We start from the raw sequence: 20,997 nt of genomic DNA, 5'->3' as shown, positions 1-20,997 counted from the left end.
AAGAGCCATCACATGAAGAGACATATGCACACCCATGTTCACTGCAGCACTGTCACAATAGCAAAAAGACAGAAACAACCTAGGTGCCCATCAGCGGACGCATGGGTAAACAAATTATGGTATATTCACACGGTGGAATACTACGCAACGATAAAGAACAATGATGAATCCGTGAAACATAACATGGAGGAATCTGGAAGGCATTATGCTGAGTCAATTTAGTCAGTCACAGAAGGACAAACACTGTATAAGACCAGTATTATAAGAACTGAAGAAAAGGTTTAAACACAGAAGAAAACATTCTTGGATGGTTATGAGGATGGGAAGAGAGAGAGGTGTATTCACTAACTAGATAGTAGACAAGAATTATCTTAGATGAAGGGAAGGACAGCACACACTACAGAGGAAGTCAGCACAACTGGACTAAACCAAAGCTAAGAAGTTTCCTGAATACAACCAAACACTCTGAGGGACAAAGTAGCAGGCACAGGGGTCTGGGGACCATGCTTTCAGGGGACATCTAGGTCAACTGGCATAACAAAGTTTATTAAGAAAGTATTCTGCATCCCACTTTGGTGAGTGGCACCTGGGGTCTTAAAAGCTAGCGAGCGGCCATCTAAGATGCATCAATTGGTTCCAACCTATCTGAAGTAAAAGCGAATGAAGAACACCAAAATCACAAGGAAAGTATTCGCCCAAGAGACAGAAAGGGCCACATAAACCAGGGACTGCATCAGCCTGACACCAGAAAAATTAGATGGTGCCTGGCTACCACCAATGACCGCCCTGACAGGGAACACAACAGAGTCCCTGATGGAGCAGGAGAAAAGTGGGGTGCAGAACTCAAATTCTAGTAAAAAGACCAGACTTAATGGTCTGAGACTGGAGGAACCCCAGAAAGCATGGCCCCCCGACTCTGTGTCAACCCAGAACTAAAACCATTCCCGAGGCCAACTCTTCAGGCAAAGATTAGACTGGACTATGGGACATAAAATGATACTTGTGAAGAGTGTGCTTCTTAGCTCAAGTAGATACATGAGACTAAATGGGCAGCTCCTGTCCGGAGGTGAGATGAGAAGGAAGAGAAGGTCAGGAGCTGATTGAATGGACGTGGGAAATCAGGTGTAGAAAGAAGAAGGGTGCTGTCACAGTATAGGGAGAGCAATTAGGGTCACATAACTATGTATAAAATTCTGTATGAGAGACTAACTTGAATTGTAAACTTACACTTAAAGTACGACAATGAAATAAAAAAAGAGGAAATGGAAGTTGTCACTGGTCATCTAGAAAAGTGTGTTCTCAATGTATTGCTGAATGAATAAAACAGGTTACGTGAAAGTATGTATAATTTTAAAGAGAGGAAAAAACTAAAAATATTTATTCCTATAAACTAAAGGCATATAAATCCTTTATTTTTTGCATGTGCTTTTCTTTATTTTCCCAATTTTCTAGAAGAAGAAAAATGCCATTAAAAATACATAGTTTCAATCATTAGCCATTAGAGAGAGACACATCAAAGAGACAATGAAATACCATCTCACCCCTGCAAAAATAGCAATGATCAAAAAAAGAAAATAACAAATGCTGGCAAGGTTTTGGGGCTACTGGAACCCTGATCTGCTGGTGGGATTGTAAAATGGTACAAACACTATGGAATACAGTATACGGCTTCCTCAAAAAGCTAGAAATAGAAATACCTTATGATCCAGCAATTACACTCATAGGTATATAACCTAGAGATCTAACAGCAGTGACATGAATAGACATATGCACACGTATGTTCACTGCAGCATTATTTACAACAGCAAAAAGACAGAAACAACTTAAGTGCCCATCAACAGATGAATGGATAACAAATTGTGGTACATACATTCAATGGAATACTACTATACGACTATAAAGAATAATGATGAGTTCTCAAAACATAACATGGATGAATCTGGAGGACATTATGCTGAGGGAAATAAGTCAATCAGAAAAGGACAAACATTGTATGATCTCACATTTATAAAAAGAAAAGAATAGGTGTACAGAGAGAAAACAACATTCTTTGGTGGTTACTAGGGATGGGAGGAAGAGGGAGAGAGAATCACTTTCTAAATAGTAGACACTTCTTATTTTTTATGATGGGAAAGACAATACTGAATGCAGGTGAAGTCTGCACAACGTGACCAAGGTAAATGATGACACTAACAAGTGATGACACTAACAAGCGTAAGGGATATTTTGGGTAAAGGCAACACATACAATTTTGCAACAGCAGCATTATCAACCCAAAAATGTATATGTGGTTACATAGGTAGATAATTACACATTTATGTGTACAGGAAGGAATATATGCACATACATGTGCACGTACAGGTGTATCTGTTGTTGTTGTTAGATGCCATCAAGTTAGTTCCAACTCATAGCAATCCTATGTACAACAGAATGAAATGTTGCCTGGTCATGCACCATCCTCATAATCACTGCTATGTTTGAGCCCACTGCTGCAGCCACTGTGTCAACCCATCTCGTTGAGGGTCTTCCTCTTTTTTTGCTGACCTTCTACTATACCAAGCACTATGTCCTTCTCCAAGGACTTGTCCCTGTGATAACATGTTGAAAGTACGTAAGACGAAGTCTCACCATCCTTGCTTCTAATAAGCATTCTCACTGTACTGCTTCCAAGACAGATTTGTTCATTCTTCTGGCAGATACTGGTATATCCAATATTCTTCACCAACACCATAATTAAAATGCATCCATTTTTATTCTGTCTTCCTTATTCATAGTCCAGCTTTCTCATGTATACGAAGCGATTGAAAATACCTTGGGTCAGTGAGGCACAACATTAATAATTGGAACATGGAATGTATGAGGTATAAATCTAAGAAAATTGGAAGTTGTCAAAAATGAAATGGAATGCATAAAGATGGATATCCTAGGCATTAGTGAGCTGAAATGGACTGGTACTGGCCATTCTGAATTAGACAATCATATTGTCTACTACGTTGGTAATGACAAATTGAAGAGGAATGGTGTCACATTCATCATCAAAAAAAAATTTCAAGATCTATCCTGAAGTACAGCGCTGTCAGTGATAGGATAATATCCATACCTACAAGGAAGACCAGTTAATACGACTATTATTCAAATTTATGCACCAACCACTAAGGCCAAAGATGAAGAAATGGAAGATTTTTACCAACTTCAGCAGTCCAAAATTGATCAAACATGCAATCAAGATACACTGATAATGACTGATGATTGGAATGCAAAAGTTAGAAACAAAGAACAAGGATCGGTAGTTGGAAATATGGCCTTGGTGACAGAAACGATGCTGGAGATTGCATGACAGACTTTTGCAAGATCAGTAACTTATTCATTACAAATATCTTTTTTCAACAACATAAACTGTGACTATACACGTGGACCTCACCAGATGGAATACAAAGAAATCAAATCGACTACATCTGTGGAAAGAAATGATGGAGAAGCTTGATATCATCAGTCAGAATAAGGCCAGGGACCCACGGTGGAACATACCATCAATTGCTCATAAATGCAAGTTCAGGTTGAAGTTGAAGAAAATTAAAACAAGTCCACAAGAGCGAAAGTATGACCCTGAGTATATCCCACCTGAATTTAGAGACCATCTCAAGAACAGATGTGACACACTGAACACTAATGACTGAAGACTAGACGAGTTGTGGGATGACATCAAGGACATCATACATGAAGAAAACAAAAAGTCATTAAGAAGACAGGAAAGAAAGAAAAAACCAAAATGGATGTCAGAAGAGACTGAAACTTGCTCTTGAACGTAGAGTAGCTAAAGCAAATGGAAGAAATGGTAAAGTAAAAGAGCTGAACAGATTTCAAAGGGTGGCTCAAGAAGATAAAGTATTATAATGAAATGTGCAAAGACCTGGAATTAGAACAATATGCATAAAACTGTTAAGTGGGAACTTAATTTGCTGTGTAAACTTTCACCAAAAACACAGTATTATAAAATATATATATATATAGTTTCATAAGGTAGAGGAAACAGAAGCTAAAGCAGAGTAGTTTAAGAAAATACAATCAGTACAGTAATATAGTTCACTCAGCTGCTGGCTAGATTTGGCAAACAGGTAATATATTTTTCAAGAAACTTAAGTACATATGAAAGAAGAAATAAGGAATCTGTAGAGAAGAAAAGAATGAAGATATTAAAGAAAAAGAAGAAAAGGACAAGAAACTGAAAGAAGGAAGGGAAAGAGAAGACAGGAGTAAATACTCAAGGAGCTTCAGAAATAAAGCCAGATATCAAAGAGTTGACTTTGTCACAAAGCATTTGCCTCTTTTTTTTCTAATGTTTAAGAAAAAAATGTGTATGTACAGTTAGCTATTTTTTCAGGAATCTGAAAGGTCAATTGTGATCAATTTTTTCTGGGTAACTAATTCCTATCCTTCTACCAAAATAGGAGTGCAATCAAGGTCATGCTGGATCTGAAGGCATTGGAATTGCTTCTATAGACACAGATCTTACAGTCACATCATTTAAGTTTCTTTTCAAGTGTGTTTAGTTTCACAAATATTTTATATTTTTAAATGCACTAAGGGACTTTACTACTTAAACATCTCCTAGTCTGTTTGCTATTAAGTCAAACTTTTATAAATTCCCTTAGTTTGATATATAAAATTATCCTTGTGTAACTTCATGCTTTCCCTAACCCCACTAATCTGACCTTACTTTATATATATATATATATATATATATACACACATTTTTTTTTTTTTGTCTTCTCTGTGCAAGTTTATTATTTTGGCAATTTTTTTATTGTGGTAAATATATATGTAACAAATTATTTGCCTTTTCAACATTCTTCATGTGTACAATTCAGCGACATTAGTTACATTTATCATATTGTTCAATTATTAACATTATCTGTTTCCAAATTTTCCCATCACCCTTAACAGAAGGCTTAGTGTCCCCTGAACAGTGAGTCCCTTTTTCCCCTCCTCTTCCCCCTTTCACCTGCTCCTGGTAACCACTAATAAACTAGTCTCTATACACTTGCCTATCCTACATTATTTCATATAAGTGAAATCATACAATATTTGTACCTTTGTGATGGACTTATTTCATTTAGCATGTTTTTAGGTTCATCCATGTTGTAGCATGTATCAGGACTTCATTCTCTTTATGGCTGAGTAAATGTTCATTGTATGTATGTACCATGTTTTATTTATCCATTCCTTAGACATTCTTTTTTAACAGTAAACACATTTCTAAGATTCTAAAATAAATCATATATTTTTCTAAGAATATATGATTTAAAAAGTTAAAATTTAGTTTACTTTCATTCATTTTATTTAATAAGTGATCTCATACCTTTTCACCATCTTGCTTCTCCAGGCGTGGCTGGGTTTCAGGGGCTGCTCGTGCATCTTTATCACTGCTTTCATCCTCAAATTCAATCACACTCTCTTCCAGTTCTTCTTCTAGGAACTCTTCTGAGCTCTCTGATATGCGTGCAGTAGACTCTAATCTATAAAAACAACAATAAACCATTCTTACTTGTTTTACTAAGGATGAATATAAAACTTCAGGAATCCTTTCTTTAAAAAGTAACGGTTTTGAGAATCACAAAGTGTTGTTCAGTCAACACCTTCAGACTTTATAGGTCTAAAACTAACCTCTTTATCCTCTTACAAACTTACTCTCTTTCCCCACCCTGTTCTTCAGCTCAACTAATAACATCAACTTCTTCTCAATCAGGTAAGCTAGATCCTTCTTTTATTCTATCCATATCTTCCTGGATCTTACTCTAGCAAAATAAACATACATCCCAGTTTACCTGGGACAGTATGGGATTACAGCTTTTGCCCCAGCACTGGAATAATTATTAATAATGCACTTTTCATTTCCAAAAACGTCAGTTAGGACAATAAACTATATGGTTGAGTTCTACCTCTGAAATTCCTTTCAAACACATCCCCTCCCTTCTATTCCCATTGTCATGGCCCTAGTTCAGGCCCAAATCTTTCTGGACCACTGTTACCTACCTCCAAACTCACTGGACTTTCTGTACATTCTTTTTCAAGGTTTTCACATCTGTACCTGTCAGCACAGCTCAGAAACTTTTGATTGTTCTCTATGGCTTAAAGTGCACCTCCTTTGCATACAAGGCCTTACATGACCACACCCTTACCTTATTATCTCTTACTAGACGCTACTGTTCACCTCAGGTTATCAGTAATTCTTACCAACATTCCTCCTAGCTCTGCACTTTTGCTCATGTTATTCCCTTAGTCTAGATCTGCTCTGTCCAACATGGTAGTCACAAAGATACATGTTGCTATTTACATATAAATTAAACTAAAAATTCAGTTCCTCAGTTACACTAGCCACATTTCAAGCACTCAATGGCCACCGGTTCCCATACTGGGCAGCAAAGATACAGACTATTTTCACCACTGCAGGAAGTTCTGTCGGACAGCCCTGGTGTAGATCAGGGATTGGCAAACTTTTTCTAAAAAGGGCCTGATATTTTAACCGTTGCAGGCCATATGATCTCTGTCACAACTACTCAACTCTGCTGTCGTAACACAAAAGCAACCATAAACAATACATAAGTATGGATGTGTTCCAATAAAATTTATTTACAAAAATAGGCAGCAGGCCCATGGACTATAGTTTATGGACCCCTGGACTAGAAAGTCTTCTTTCCCAACTCTAATTGCCGAGCTTCTACTTCTCTTTGATGTTCTGGTCCAAATGCCACTTGCCTCCATTTTCACAGTTACAATGAGTCACACTCCCTACACAGCATCCACAGAACTATCACAAACCATAAAGCACTCTTAACTGTTATTTGTCTGTCTTGTTTTATTCCTCACAGTGTCTGAGTAAGCACTCAAGCATTTAGTCTTATGAAAAGCAAACAAAATCCAGAATAATTCTAGGATGCTCAATTTAAAATGCACTGTTACATTTCCTTCTAAAAAGGGTATTACATCAAATTATTGCTCAATGAGAAAACCAGTTATCTAAACTATTATTCTCTTCATAATTTACTAGATTTAAGTATTTATTTGTACTTGTCTTTAAAATTATGTATCTTTCATCAAAATAAAACATTTACATAATTATTCAATAATCATTTACATAACAAAATCTGCATAGCTACAGAACTCTCTACCTGAGTAAAATAATTCGACAGCTAAAATGGTAAAGCTATGAATTAATGAAAGGGTGACTTAGGAACAATTTGTAGGACAATTAAGGCAAAGATCTAATTTTATTTTAAAATTAAAAATCTTGCTTTCTTTAAGATTGAAAGGAAGACAGAGAATGAAGTATTGACCCAAATGTTCTGCTGATTCAATTAGCTACTAAGTTCCTGGAGGAACTGACTGCACTATGTATGGTTATCACTAACTTAAAAATTATACCCAATATCCCAGTAAAATGAATCTGTTTTATAGTAAAACTTAGGGTCTTTAAAAATTAAACCTTCAAACGAAAATCAAACCCATTGCCATCAAGTCGATTCCAACTCACAGGGACCCTACAGGACAGCGCAGAACTACCCCATAGGGTTTCCAAGCCTGTAAATCTTTACAGAAGCAGACTGCCACATCATTCTTCCACAGAGCAGATACTGGGTTCAAACCTCTGACCTTTCCGTTAGCAGACAAGTGATATAACCACTACACCACCAGGGCTCCTTAACTAAACCTCAGCATTACCAAAAATTATTTGTTGTTAGGTGCTTTCAAGTTGGATCTGACTCATAGTGACCCTATGTACAACAAAACGAAACACTGCCCGGTCCTGCACCACCCTCACAATCGTTGCTATGTTTGAGCCCATTGTTGCAGCCACTGTGTCAATCCATCTTCTTGAAGGTCTTCCTCTTTTTTGCTGACCCTCTATTTTACAAAGTATGATGTCTTTCTCTAGAGACTAGTTCCTCCTGATAACATGCCCAAAGTACATAAGACAAAGTCTTGCCATCCTCGCTTCTAAAGAGCATTCTGGCTGTACTACAAATCAAACCAAACCCGTTGCCATCAAGTCGATTCCGACGCACAGTGACCCTATAGGTCAGAGCAGAACTGCCCCAAAGGGTTTCCAAGGAGCGGCTCGCGGATTCAAACTGCTGACCTTCTGATTAGCAGCCATAGCTCTTAACTGCTGCACACCAGGGCTCCGGCTGTACTACTGTTACTATTAAATTCACAAAGTTGGTGATAATGACTTAGTTGGGATAATATATAATCATCAGAATATTTTCCCACACCACTAGGATGAGAGATTAAACAGTGAGTTTATTCCACTCTTTTACTAGCATCTTCTCCCTATAACACTGTCAAGGTACACTGACACTTACCACTGGTAGGCATAATCAATAATCTTATTGTTGTTATTGTTCTTAGGTGCTGTCCAGTCAGTTCTGATTCATAATGACCCTATGTACAACAGAATGGAACAATGCCTGGTCTTGCACCATCCTCACAATCCTTGCCATGTTTGAGCCCACTGTTGCAGCCACTGTGTCAATCCATCTCGTTGAGCATCTTCCTCTTTTTCACTGACCCCTACATTACCAAGCATGATGCCCTTCTCCAGGAACTGGTCCCTCCTGACATGTCCAAAGTATGTGAGACCAAGTCTCACCATCCTCGCTTCCAAGGAGCAGTATGCCTTGTACTTCTTCCAAGACAGATTTGTTCATTTTTCTAGCAGTCCATGGTATATTCCATATTCTTCACCAACACCATAATTCAAAAGGATCAGGTCTTCTTTGGTCTTCGTTACTCATTGTCCAGCTTTCCCATGCATATGAGGTGACTGAAAATATCACGGCTTCAGTCAGGTGCACCTGACTCCTTAAAAGCAACATCTTTGCTTTTCAACACTTTAAAGAGGTCTTTTGCAGCAGATTTGCCCAATGCAATACATCATTTGATTTCTTGACTGCTGCTTCCATGGGCTTTGATTTTAGATTCAAGTAAAATGAAATTGTTGACAACTTCAATCTTTTCTCCATTTATCAGGATGTTGCTTTTTGGTCCAGTTGTAAGGATTTTTATTTTCTTTATGTTGAGGCATAATCCATACTGAAGGCTGTAGTCTTTGATCTTCATCAAAAGTGCTTTAAATTCTCTTCACTTTCAGCAAGCAAGGTTGTGTCATCTGCATATCACAGGTTGTTAATATGTCTTCTTCCAATCTGATGCTGGGTTCTTCTTCATATAGTCCAGCTTCTTGGATTATTAGCACAACATACAGATTGAGTAAGTATAGTAAAAGGATACAACCCTGATGCACACCTTTCCTGATTTTAAAACATGCAGTATCCCCTTGTTCTGTTCAAATGACTGTCTCTTGGCCTATTTATAGGTTCCACATGAACACAATTAAGTGTTCTGGAATTCCCATTCTTCACCATGTTATCCAGAATTTGTTATGATCCACATGGTCAAATGCCTTTACAAAGTCAATAAAACACAGGTAAACACCTTTCAGGTATTCTCTGCTTTCAGCCAAGATCCATCTGAAATCATCATTGATATCTCTTCCTTCTTCCATGTCTTCTTCTGAATCTGGCTTGAATTTCTGGCAGTTCCCTGTCAATGTACTGCTGCAACCATTTTTGAATTATCTTCAGAAAACTTTTACTTGTATGTGATATTAATGATACTGTTTGATAATTCCTGCATTCTGTTGGAACAGCTTTCTTTGGAATGGGCACAAATATGAATCTCTTCCAGTCAGTTGGTCAGGTAGCTGCTAGCTTCCAAATGTCTTGGGATAGACGAATGAGCAACTCCAGTGCTGCATCTGTTTACTGAAACATCTCAACTGGGATTCCATCAATTCCTGGAGCCTTGTTTTTCGCCAACGCCTTCACTGCAGCTTGGACTTCTTTCTTCAATACCATTGGTTCTTGATCATATGCTACCTCCTGAAATGGGTGAACACTGACCAATTCTTTTTGGTACAGTTCTTCTGTGTATTCTTTCCATCTTCTTTTGATGCTTCCTGCATCATTCAATTTTTTGCCCACAGAATCCTTAAATATTGCAACTCGAGGCTTGCATTTTTTCTTCAGCTCCTTCAGCTTGAAAAATGCTGAGCGTGTTCTCCCTTTTGGTTTTCTAACTCCAGGTCTTTGCACACTTCATTGTAATACTTTACTCTGTCTTCTCGAGCCACCCTTTGAAATCTTCTGTTCGGCTGTTTTACTTCACATTTCTTCCATTCGCTTTAGCTACTCTACGTTCAAGAGCAAGTTTCAGAGTCTCTTCTGACAACCATTTTGGTCTTTTCTTTCTTTCCTGTCTTCTTAAAAATGACCTCTTGCTTTCTTCATGTATGATGTCCTTGATATCATTATACAACTGGTCTATTCTTCAGTCATTAGCGTTCGATGTGTCAAATCTATTCTTGGATGGTCTCCTTGGATATACTCAAGATCGTACTTTGGCTCTTGTGGGCTTGTTTTAATTTTCTTCAGCTTCAACTTGAACTTGCATATCAGCAATTACTGGTCTGTTCTGCAGTCACCCCTGGCCTTGTTCTGACTGATAATCCTGCAGAAGAATTCAAATGCAAACTTCTACACCCAAGGTCATTTTCTACATCAATAATGCAATAGCCTCTACCTTAAATACTAAATTCTAATAATATGAAAATATGAACAAAATAATGAGAGTAAAATAAATTTAAGAACTTTTACTTGTTTACTGAAGCTGCAGGTAAAGTATGGGATGTCTTTTCATCTTCGCCTTGAGAACTACTAAATTCAGAATCCTGAAACCTCTTTCCAATCTTTGGCCTCTTTAGCTGACTGCTTTGACTACGAGTGGAAACAGGTGTTTTACCATGACCTGAGGAAAAAAAGCAAAACTACACTTAATTGATTATGCATTCAAAGGATTAGCTATTAAAATACACAGAATTCTAAGGACTATGCCAATTTACATCTAGCCCCTCACTATTAGACGGATATATCCTACCATCATTGAAGTCAGGCTAAGAAAATATGTCAGGGTATTTTTCCGAAGTACAAAATCACTTTGTCAATATCATTCCTCACATTTTCATGTTACTTTGAGGTCTGCAAAGTATTTCTGCATCTTCACATATATTCTCTCCCAATAATATTAGGAAATAAAGAAAGTAGACATTATCGACCCTATTTTATAGGTAAAGAAATGAGGGAAAGAGGGGTTCAGTAGCTTAGTGTTCTCACAAGTAAAATCAGTGGCAGTGGTGGCATTAGAACCCAGGTCTAGATTTCAGAGCTGGAAAGTCTTCACTTACTCTGATGCATGTGCGCCCATGCGCGCGCGCACACACACACACCCTCTCTCTCTCTTACTCACTGCTAATTCTAAATGTCTCAAACATTTACTGACAGATCAGTTGAACTGCTTACCTTCAGACGTGCTTGCAAAGGTATCTTTTAGATAATCAATCTAAAATAGAGATATAGATTAAAACCCAAAGATCTAAACCATTTTTTTCCTCCCTCTGGATCTAATTCACTCACAGCTTCAAAGACAAACTTTTAAAACATTTTTCAAACAGCATTTTTTGTACTCTTTTATTACATCAGTTTTTTAAAAACTTTACTTACAGTATATAAAAAGGTTATACTACAGCCTCAGTGTATTATGAGCCTGAGAACTTAGGAAGCTACCTAACATATCTTACACACTGGAGATTCCTAATATTCTGTCCTCAGCAATCGTCTCTTCTCAGTCCACATGTTTTCCCTGTGTAATTTTATCTACTATTTTAACTTAAACATCTATTAGCTGATGAATCTAAATATACAACTTAAACTCCCCAACTTCCTTCCTGACTTCCAAAGCTCTACTTCTAGTGGATGTTCCTCCAATATCACATCCAACATGTCCCAAACGGAACTCTTTCCCTAATATTATTCCCTTTCTTAGTTAATGGCAATATGAGGCAGTAATGACTGTTCTTATGCCTCATTTAATCAATCACAAAACCTACCAATTTTAACTCCAAAGAATCTCCCAAAATTGCCTTCTCCTTTGTATTACCATTGCTTTAGTTCAGCCTTTTATAATCTTTAACATGAAGCATTCCAACAGCCTCCTCACTGGTACCCTTCATTCTAATCACGTCCCTTCTAACCTCCTCCAACCTGATGACAGTGATGATTCTAAATCACAAATTATGCCACTCCTTTTGCTTTTTGGGCCAGGAGACTTTAATGGTTTATAACTGCATAGAATATGAACTCCCAACCTCTTCAAATGGCCTCTCATAATGTGATCTCTCGTTTGCTCCAGGTTCTTTTCCTACCATTCCCCAATAGTACCTTGAGCTTTAGCCACACTGAACTTCTTGTAGTTCCCCAAACGTGCCATTTTCTTTCACATCTCGTGTTTTTCTACACGTTATCCTCTCTTTGGAATATCGTAACAACCCTTGTCAAAGTACTCACACTCGTACTTCAAAAGTAAACTCGGTTACTACTTCATCTATTCCAGTTCTTAGGTAGAGTTAGTCATACTCTGCAATGTGCCTCCAATCACTTACTATACGCTCTATTAATGGAGTCCCTGGGTAGTACAAACATTTAACATGCTCGTCTGCTAACCAAAAAGGTTGGAGGTTCAAGTCCACCCAGAGATGCCTCAGAAAAAAGGCCTGGCGATCTACTTCCAAAAACTCAGCCACTGAAAACCTCATGGAGCATGGTTCTACTCTGACATACATGAGGCTGCCCCAAGTTGGAGTTGACTGGACAGCAACTGGTGGTGGTAGTATATTTGTTTACTTATCTGTTTCCAACAATGGACCACTTCGTTCTCCTATATATGTATGTAAGAACCATATCTTACCTCTGTATGCCCAGTGTTTACCACAGTATTTACTTTATTATATAAAGGTAAACAACTGACATCCATTCATTCACCCTTACCACATTTACTGAAATCCTACAACATGGTAGGTGCATGAACTTCAAAGAAGTCTGTTTATAAGACATACAAACATACATAAGATGGTAAGGTAAAAATTCTACAAGCCTGTAGCTCAACTAGAAAAGGTTATGGCATAGGTAAAAATAAACACAAAGTACAAACAGCATCATAAGAGAAAAACCAAAAACTCAAACCCACTGCTGTCGAGTCGATTCTGACTCATAGCGACCCTATAGGACAGAGCAGAACTGCCCCATATGGTTTCCAAGGAGCGGCTGGTGGATTTGAACCACCAACCTTTTTGGTTAGAAGCCATAGCTCTTCACCACTGCACCACCAGGGCTCCATCATAAGAGAAGTAAATGTAGAGTTTTATGTACAAAAAATAGGAAAAAGCAAATCAAAATACCATCATTACCTAAAGAATAAATCACGTGGTTAAAATAAACAAAATTACTTCCCTGTGTGGTTACTGATAAAAAAGAGATACAAAATAAATAGTTCAATATGAGAAATATTTACCCTAAACTAAATATTATAGTAACACAAAGAAAATGAATTTCTAAAGTGAAAGAAAATCTAATTTATGCTGCCCACCTTATGAAATGGCTCCATTATAATATATTCTCACTAACATGACACGTGGAGTCCCTCAGTGGTACAAACAGTTAACGTGCTCGGCTGCTAACTAAAAGGCTGGAAGTTGAAGTCCACCCAGACGCACCTTGGAAGAAAGGTCTGGTGATCTACATCTGAAAAATCAGCCATTAAAAACCCTAGAGAGCACAGTTCTACTCTGACACACATGAGGTTGCCGTGAGTTGGAATCACTCGATGGCAACTGGTTTTTTTTTTAACATGACTGTGGGACAAAGAACTAAGTTTGGGATTTTGTTTTGTGTTTTGAAAACAGTTTGAGCAATTAAGGTGCTCTTTGTCTCTCTAGGAGCCCTGGTGGTGTAGTGGTTAAGCACTATGCCTGCTAACCAAAAGGTCAGCAGTTTGAATCCACCAGCCACTCCTTGGAAACCCTATGGGGCAGTTCTACCCTCTCCTATAGGGTCACTATGAGTTGGAACTGACTCAACAGCAATGGTTCTTTTTTTTGACTTTCTAAAATAGCCAGGCAAGTAGGGGCTACACAAGCCCCCACACTTGGCAAACTAACTTCAGGAAGAGAGAGGGCATGATGATCGTAACTATGCATTAAGGTTCCAGTAATGCATATTCACTGAGGTTCCAATGACTAGGGGACTAGGGGACTCTGGACCTCGGAGCTCTCTCTTTGGGGCTTTCTGGCTTGGTAAGAACATTTATGACCAGGAGAGGGTGTGGCAATGTCCCTGTGGACAATGGAATCCTCATGCCTGGACCTCTCCCAGACCTTGCCTGATACGTCTCTACATTTGTATCCTTTCTGGTTATACCAAGTGGGTAACTGTAAGTACAGGTAGGTAACAATCTGTGTGAATTTTGTGAGCCAATCTAGAGAATTAATGAACCCACAGGGGCAATGAGATGGCAGGGGCTGGCAGTACAGAGTTAATCTGTGTAACAGGGAAAGGCTGCAGGGCAGTCGATGAAGAAGGATAGAGTCTTTCTAGCTTGTGAACTAGTCCCAGGAGACTAGAGAGAGAGACAGGGAAAAAGAGAAGAGAGGCCAGCTGGCCTGAAGTACACAGAGTTGTGCAGACTCCTGAGCATATGGCTGCTCCCCGATGACCTGGCCTCAGGTGGCCAGGCCTGTTTTGACCCAGCTCAGGATAGCCAGGAATGAGATCTAATCTAACTTTGGGTGGTTAGGACATAAGAGAGAGTTTTTGCCACAGAAGTGGCTGGCAACAAGGAATGGAAATGTGAGAAGGTGAAGACTAGATACACTTGCAGGTGAGAATCGGATTCATGCTGGTCCTTTCCACAGTTAATGATAAAGGTGGGGTTTGCCACCTTGTCCCTTTAATAGTGCAGTTTCTGGTGCTGTCCTCGCAATGACATTTAAAATTATTTGGCTTAATATTAAAGTAAATAATTGCTGTTGTTACATGTATGGGAGGAGTGTATTTTTATATCTTCACAGTACTTTCCTTGATTTTATGATACCTGCCCAATACTAAATGAACCTGAGTATACCTGAGGAATTTGGACTGTAATTTATCATGTTATGCACAAGTATGACTTTATAGTTGTCTTTATTTAGAGATTATGTATGGTATAAGGAGATGTGTACAGGTACCAAGATGACAAGGGGTGGACTGTGACAGTTAATGTTATGTGTCAACTTGGCTACACCCTGGTTCTCAGCCCTGATTCTCAGTATTACATAATTATTCTCCATTTGGTGATCTGATGTAATTATTCTTCATTTTGTGATATAATGTCATCACATCTATGATGTGATCAGCCCATGAGCTGTAAGGGGAGTTTTCTCAGGGATGTGGCCTACACCATATATATATATGGACTTTCTGGCAAAGTGCACTTGCTTGCTCTGGATCTTATTTCCAGATCATCTTCATCTGACCTCTGGTTCTTGGGACTTGAGCCAGCAGCCTGTCACCTGATCTGCCAACTTTGGGATTCACTAGCTCCACAGGCCTGTGAGCCAGCAGCCTGTCATCTGACCTGCTGTTTTTGGGTTCATCAGCCCCTGCAGCCATGTGAGTCAGGAGAAGCCTCCAGCTGACATTTGACCCACAGACTTGCCAGCCTCCACAACAGCATGAGCCATTTCCTTGCAATAAATCTCTCTCTCTCTGGGTATGTTTTACTGGTTTTGCTTCTCTAGAGAACCCAGCCTAAGACTTATTTTGAAGTTTGAAGCTTCAAATGCAGAAAAAATTAAAAGAAAAAATCTAACTCCTTATATATAGTTATCATATTATTTATATTACCCCTAAAAAGTTTCAAAAATTTTCACTCAGTCAACTCTCAAGCTAACTGTGACAAGAAATAAACATAAATCAATTCCCCAAAGCACCTGTCTCTGAAATGCACATGCATTTACACACACATATTCAACACTCACTAAAAAAAAAAATACTCAGATATTCATGTACAAAACAAATATGACTGTAATAGATGCCACTACAATAAAACTGCAAAAAAAAAAAAGACTTCCAGAATCCCTTCAACAGACCCATATTTTAAGTAATATCAAGTACTACAAAATATCAGTTCTAGAAAAGGACCTGACAAGTCCTCTGGAGTGCAATGTAATGGTATCTATCCTTCTACTACTCAGGACACCTAATATTTGAAAAGTGCCATTACCTTCTACAAGACCTAGCATATAGCCTGAAACTTTCCACAACAACTTCATAAACTCTGAGCTACTATTAATTCCACTTCTAGGAATTTATATGCATAATGAAATAATTATACAGCACAAATATTCAGGTATAAATGTGTTCACTGCTGGGCCACTTATAAATGTAAAAAGTCAAAATATTCTGTATCAAGGAAATAAATTATGGCATTTACATATAATAGAATGGCGTGCTGCTATTTACCAATCATGTTTTAAAACAGTAATGACATGGAAAATGCTTACAATATTACAATAATGAAGAAAAGCAGCTAGCAGCAGCATAAAAAAATAAAAACAAAATTATAATATGTGCAGATACATATTTCATAATATTCAGTACGTACACCAAATGTTAACGGTGGCTTTATCTGGGTGGTGGTATTACAGATTTTTATTTTCTTATATGATTTAATGTGTTTTCCATATTACCTTCAACTAGCATATAATGCTGTTAACATTAAAATTATTTGTCAAAGAAATGAAATCCTTAGTAATTCTGAACTTTTTGGTAGTATCACTGGAAATTACAAAATTATCTTAAATAAATTTTATTTTCCTCCAAAGTCATCAATTAACAGAAAGCACCAAGAAAACTAAAACAGTAGAAATTAGTTTGTTGTATAAACTGTAACATTTAAAAATTTAAATATAAGCTGACTCTATTTTTAAGAAACACATAACAACTATTTCCTACAACAAATACACAGTGTACCTACAGTTAGCTGCACCTCACTAGACTGATTGTCTCCAGCTCCTGCTTCATATTCTGGAACAGATGCAAGACCATATTCTCCCGACACAGGTCTTTTAGCTTCATTTTGAGAAACTGCTGCATACAGAAGAATTTTAAAAGTTGCAAACCAATCAGTATTTGGTTTTAATTCTAACATTGTCTGTACTGATGTTCCTAAAAGCCTTGAAGAGCAGCCTAGACAGAAGGGTGTTGAAAATCTAGGTAGAGGATGTTCTCTTCACCAGTATCATACAGTGAAATCTTGCAACTATAAAGAGTCTTAAATAGTTACCTGTATGTAGTGACTTCGGGGAGAGAGAGATGAGATTGGGGGCTACCTTTGATCCCCTGATGCCTACTCTTGCTATTTTAATAATCTGTGGCTATTTCTTACCGACCAATTCCTACTACCCTTTGCCATCGAGTCGATTCTGACCCATAGCAACCCTATAGGGCAGAGCAGAACTGCCCCATAGGGTTCCCAAGGCTATAAATCTTTACGGAAGGAGACTCCCACATCTTTTTCCTGCGGAACAGCTGGTAGGCTTAAACTGCCCCGTTTTAAGCACTGTGCCACCAGGGTTCCTCCCAATTCCTATTAGGCTGCTACGTTCAATTGGGCTGTTTTCAGTCCCCTTATTTTAGTGATTCAAATGCTAATCCAAAATAAAAATTCAAACTTCAGACAAGAGGGTTGGTTACAGAGAGAACACATTACACCCCAACACTACTCTACACTGTAAGACACAACCACTATTAGGCATTGCTTTTTAAGTTGAACTTATGTTGAAACTGAAAGCATTCTTACCCGTAATTTTAAGTGTTTCTCTCTGTAATGCTCTAGTAATCGGTATTCTCTGGTACCAGTGTCCAACACCTTCAACTTCCCAGAGAAGTTCATGATCTCCTGGATATTTTTCAAAGTACTGCTTGCAAGCTGAAAAACACAGGTCTAGCATAACCTTGATATCAAAATAACACCAAGACAACTCAAGAGAAGAAAATTATACAGCAGCTTCATTTATGAATAAAAATCCTAAAAAAAGATTATTTTATTACTGTAGCTTTAAAATGATTCTGGAAATCTATCAGGACAAGTTCCTTATTCTTATTTTCTGCCTCTTTGGCTGTTAAGAAGAAATTACTAAATGTTATTGAAAGACATAAAAGAATAAATAAAAGAATTGTTAGACTCAATCGATAGCATGAAACCACTAATTCTCACCAAACTAATCTCTAAATTCCATGCAATTTCAAACAAAATCTCAACAGGGTTTGTTTTTCAATGGAACTTGACAAAACTTGATCACAAATTCAAAGGATAGGGGACTTGTCCTAGCAGATATCAAGAGGCATTATTAAGCCAAAGTAATTAAAACAAACAATCTGGTATTGACATAAGGATATGTAAACAGGCGAAAAAAAAAAAAAATCAGGAACAAAAAAAACAAGGAAAGAACCACATAAACACTAAAACTTGGCAAATGACAGAGAAGGCATTACATTTCAGCAGAAAACAGATATACTATTCAATAAATGGTGCTAGAATAGAAATCCATATAGAAAAAAATAAGTCAGATCTTGACCTCACATTCATAAATTATTGACAAAATAATGTGAAAAACAAAATATTTAAAAAATAGGAGGATATCCCTAGAACACTAAGATAATGAAGAATTTCTTATAAAAGATACAGCAATCATACTTCATAATGAAAAATTATGATAAGTCTGTTTAAATTTAAAACCTTCCTTATCAAGACTGTGCAACAGAACTTTCTGTGATAATGAAAATGTTCTATATCAGCACTATCCAAATACAGTAGCTGCCAGTCACGTGTGGCTACTGAGGAACTTAATTTATAATTTTATTTAATTTGAAACAAATTATATTCAATTTAAATTAGTGGCGGCCACTGCATTGGACTGCATAGTTCTATATAAAAAAGAAATCATAAAAGCACAGATTGAGAGATATTTAGAATAAGACAAAGTATTAGTATGCAAAACATATAAAACCAAAAAAAAAAAAAAAAACTCATTGCCATCAAGTCAATTCCAATTCATAGTGGCCTCACAGGGCAGAGCAGAAACGCCCCATAGGGATTCCAAGGAGTGGTTGGTGGATTAGAACTGCCAACCCTTTGATTAGCAGCAGAACTCTTAAACACTGCAACACAGTGCACCAGAACATATACAGAACTGCAAAAATTGAATTAGAAAAAGATAAAATAATCTCAAAGAAAAATGGACAGAGACTATGGACAGGAAATTCAAATATAATAAAATGTGAATGGTCAATACACAAAGATAAAGATGATAAATGTCTCCAGCCACTAAGGAAATATAAGATAAAACAAAAAAATACCATTTTTATATCCATCAGATAATAACAAGCATCAGGAAGAGTATAGAAAAATGGAAATCTCATACTCCCTTGGTGGGAGAACAATTTTGCAATAGTAAAGTTGAAAAGATATATTTTATGATCCAACTCTACTACTAGGTATATACTTCTAGGTATACACTTATGTACCAGAAGACATTTATAATGTTCCTTACAAGACTGTTTTTAAACCACGGGTGGGAGGACAATATAAGCTTCCATCAATAGGGGGCTATATAATTAGTTGTACAATGAAATATTGCACAAGAGTTCAAAAACCAAATAGTCTGAAATAGAACTCTTAAAATTTCTATTCTTAATTCTTTCAATAATTATTTTCATATTAAAAAAAGTCTTACAAAATTATACAAATGATATAAATAAAACACTGTCAGGGACTCTCCCCTCTAAATTGAAGGAAAAGATAAAGAATTCAAGTGTACCAAGACTTCATACAAAGAAAGAAATTGGATGATATGCATCTGAAATTCATTTGGTATTGAATTTATTTATCATTAGAATCCTAGAAGAAAGTAAGGATTAAGAGATTCGGCCTGCAATGAATCTCTCTGCGTTCCTCCCCAAATCTAGTGAAGCGTAATTAAACTTTGAGGATGGGAGGATTATCCAAGGGCATACAATGCTTATCCCACTCTCATGTATGGGTCTAGAATGAAACTATGAATCAAGATGGGCATGTAACACTTGGTTCCTGCTTTCTGGATCACCTCTGATGTTAAAAGAATGGGGAAGACTAGAATACACAAATGGCCAACAAGCACATGAAAAGATGCTCAACATCATTAGTCATCAGGGAAATGCAAATCAAAACCACAATGAGATACCACTTCACACTCACTAGGATGGCTATTAACAGAAAAATGGAAAACAGTTTAAGTGTTGGCAAGGATGTGAGAAAATTGGAACCCTCATCCATAGTTGGTGGGATTCCTTGCAGCCACCGTGTAAAATAGTTCCGCAGTTTCTCAAGAAATTAAACATAAAATTACCATATTAGCCAGCAATTCCACTCCTAGGTATAAATTCAAAAGAACTGAAAGCAGGAACACAAACAGAAACTTCTACACCAGTGTTCACTGTACTTTTCACAATAGGTAAAAGGTGGAAACAACCTAGAAGTCCATCAAAAGATGAATGAAGAAACAAAATGTATATCCACACAATGAAATTTTTATTCAGCCATAAACAGAAATGAAGTTCTGATAAATGCTATGACATGGATGAATCTTGAAAACATTAAGCTAAGTGAAATAAGTCAGACACAAAATGACAAATATTGTATAACCCCACTTCTGTGAAATATCTAGAAGAGGCAAATGTATAGAAACCAAAGTTTATTAGTAGTTATCAGGGGCGGGAGGGAGGGGGAAAGAGGGAATTACTGCTTTAAGGGGAACTGAGTTTCTGTTAAGGGTGATGAAAAAATTTGGAAATGGATAGTAGTGATGGTTGCACAATATGGTGGGCACAACTAATGTCACTGAATTGTACATGTAAAAAATGTTCAAATATTCAAAAACACTGGAAATAACAAATGTTGGAGGGGCTGCGGGGAGATCAGAACTCTTATGCACTGCTGGTGGGAATGCAAAATGATACAACCATTTTG

At 37.3% G+C, this 20,997-nt stretch overlaps 1 protein-coding gene across 1 annotated transcript in view; it reads right to left on the bottom strand.

The window, feature by feature from the left end:
• FAM169A (family with sequence similarity 169 member A) overlaps positions 1 to 20,997 on the bottom strand; it is a 56,884-nt gene that overhangs the window by 6,839 nt on the left and 29,048 nt on the right. The window contains exons 6-10 of the mRNA XM_004374576.1: positions 17,791 to 17,919; positions 16,966 to 17,078; positions 11,418 to 11,457; positions 10,716 to 10,866; positions 5,360 to 5,516 (exon numbers count right to left, since the gene is read on the bottom strand). Coding sequence (XP_004374633.1) covers positions 5,360 to 5,516; positions 10,716 to 10,866; positions 11,418 to 11,457; positions 16,966 to 17,078; positions 17,791 to 17,919 — 590 coding nt within the window. The remainder of the gene's footprint in view (positions 1 to 5,359; positions 5,517 to 10,715; positions 10,867 to 11,417; positions 11,458 to 16,965; positions 17,079 to 17,790; positions 17,920 to 20,997) is intronic.

This window comes from Trichechus manatus, unplaced genomic scaffold (genome assembly GCF_000243295.1).
Source record: "Trichechus manatus latirostris isolate Lorelei unplaced genomic scaffold, TriManLat1.0 scaffold00029, whole genome shotgun sequence".
NCBI classification, from domain to species: Eukaryota; Metazoa; Chordata; class Mammalia; order Sirenia; family Trichechidae; genus Trichechus; species Trichechus manatus.
The sequence above is the reverse complement of the archived record's forward strand: the minus strand, read 5'-3'. Positions and strand labels throughout refer to the sequence as shown.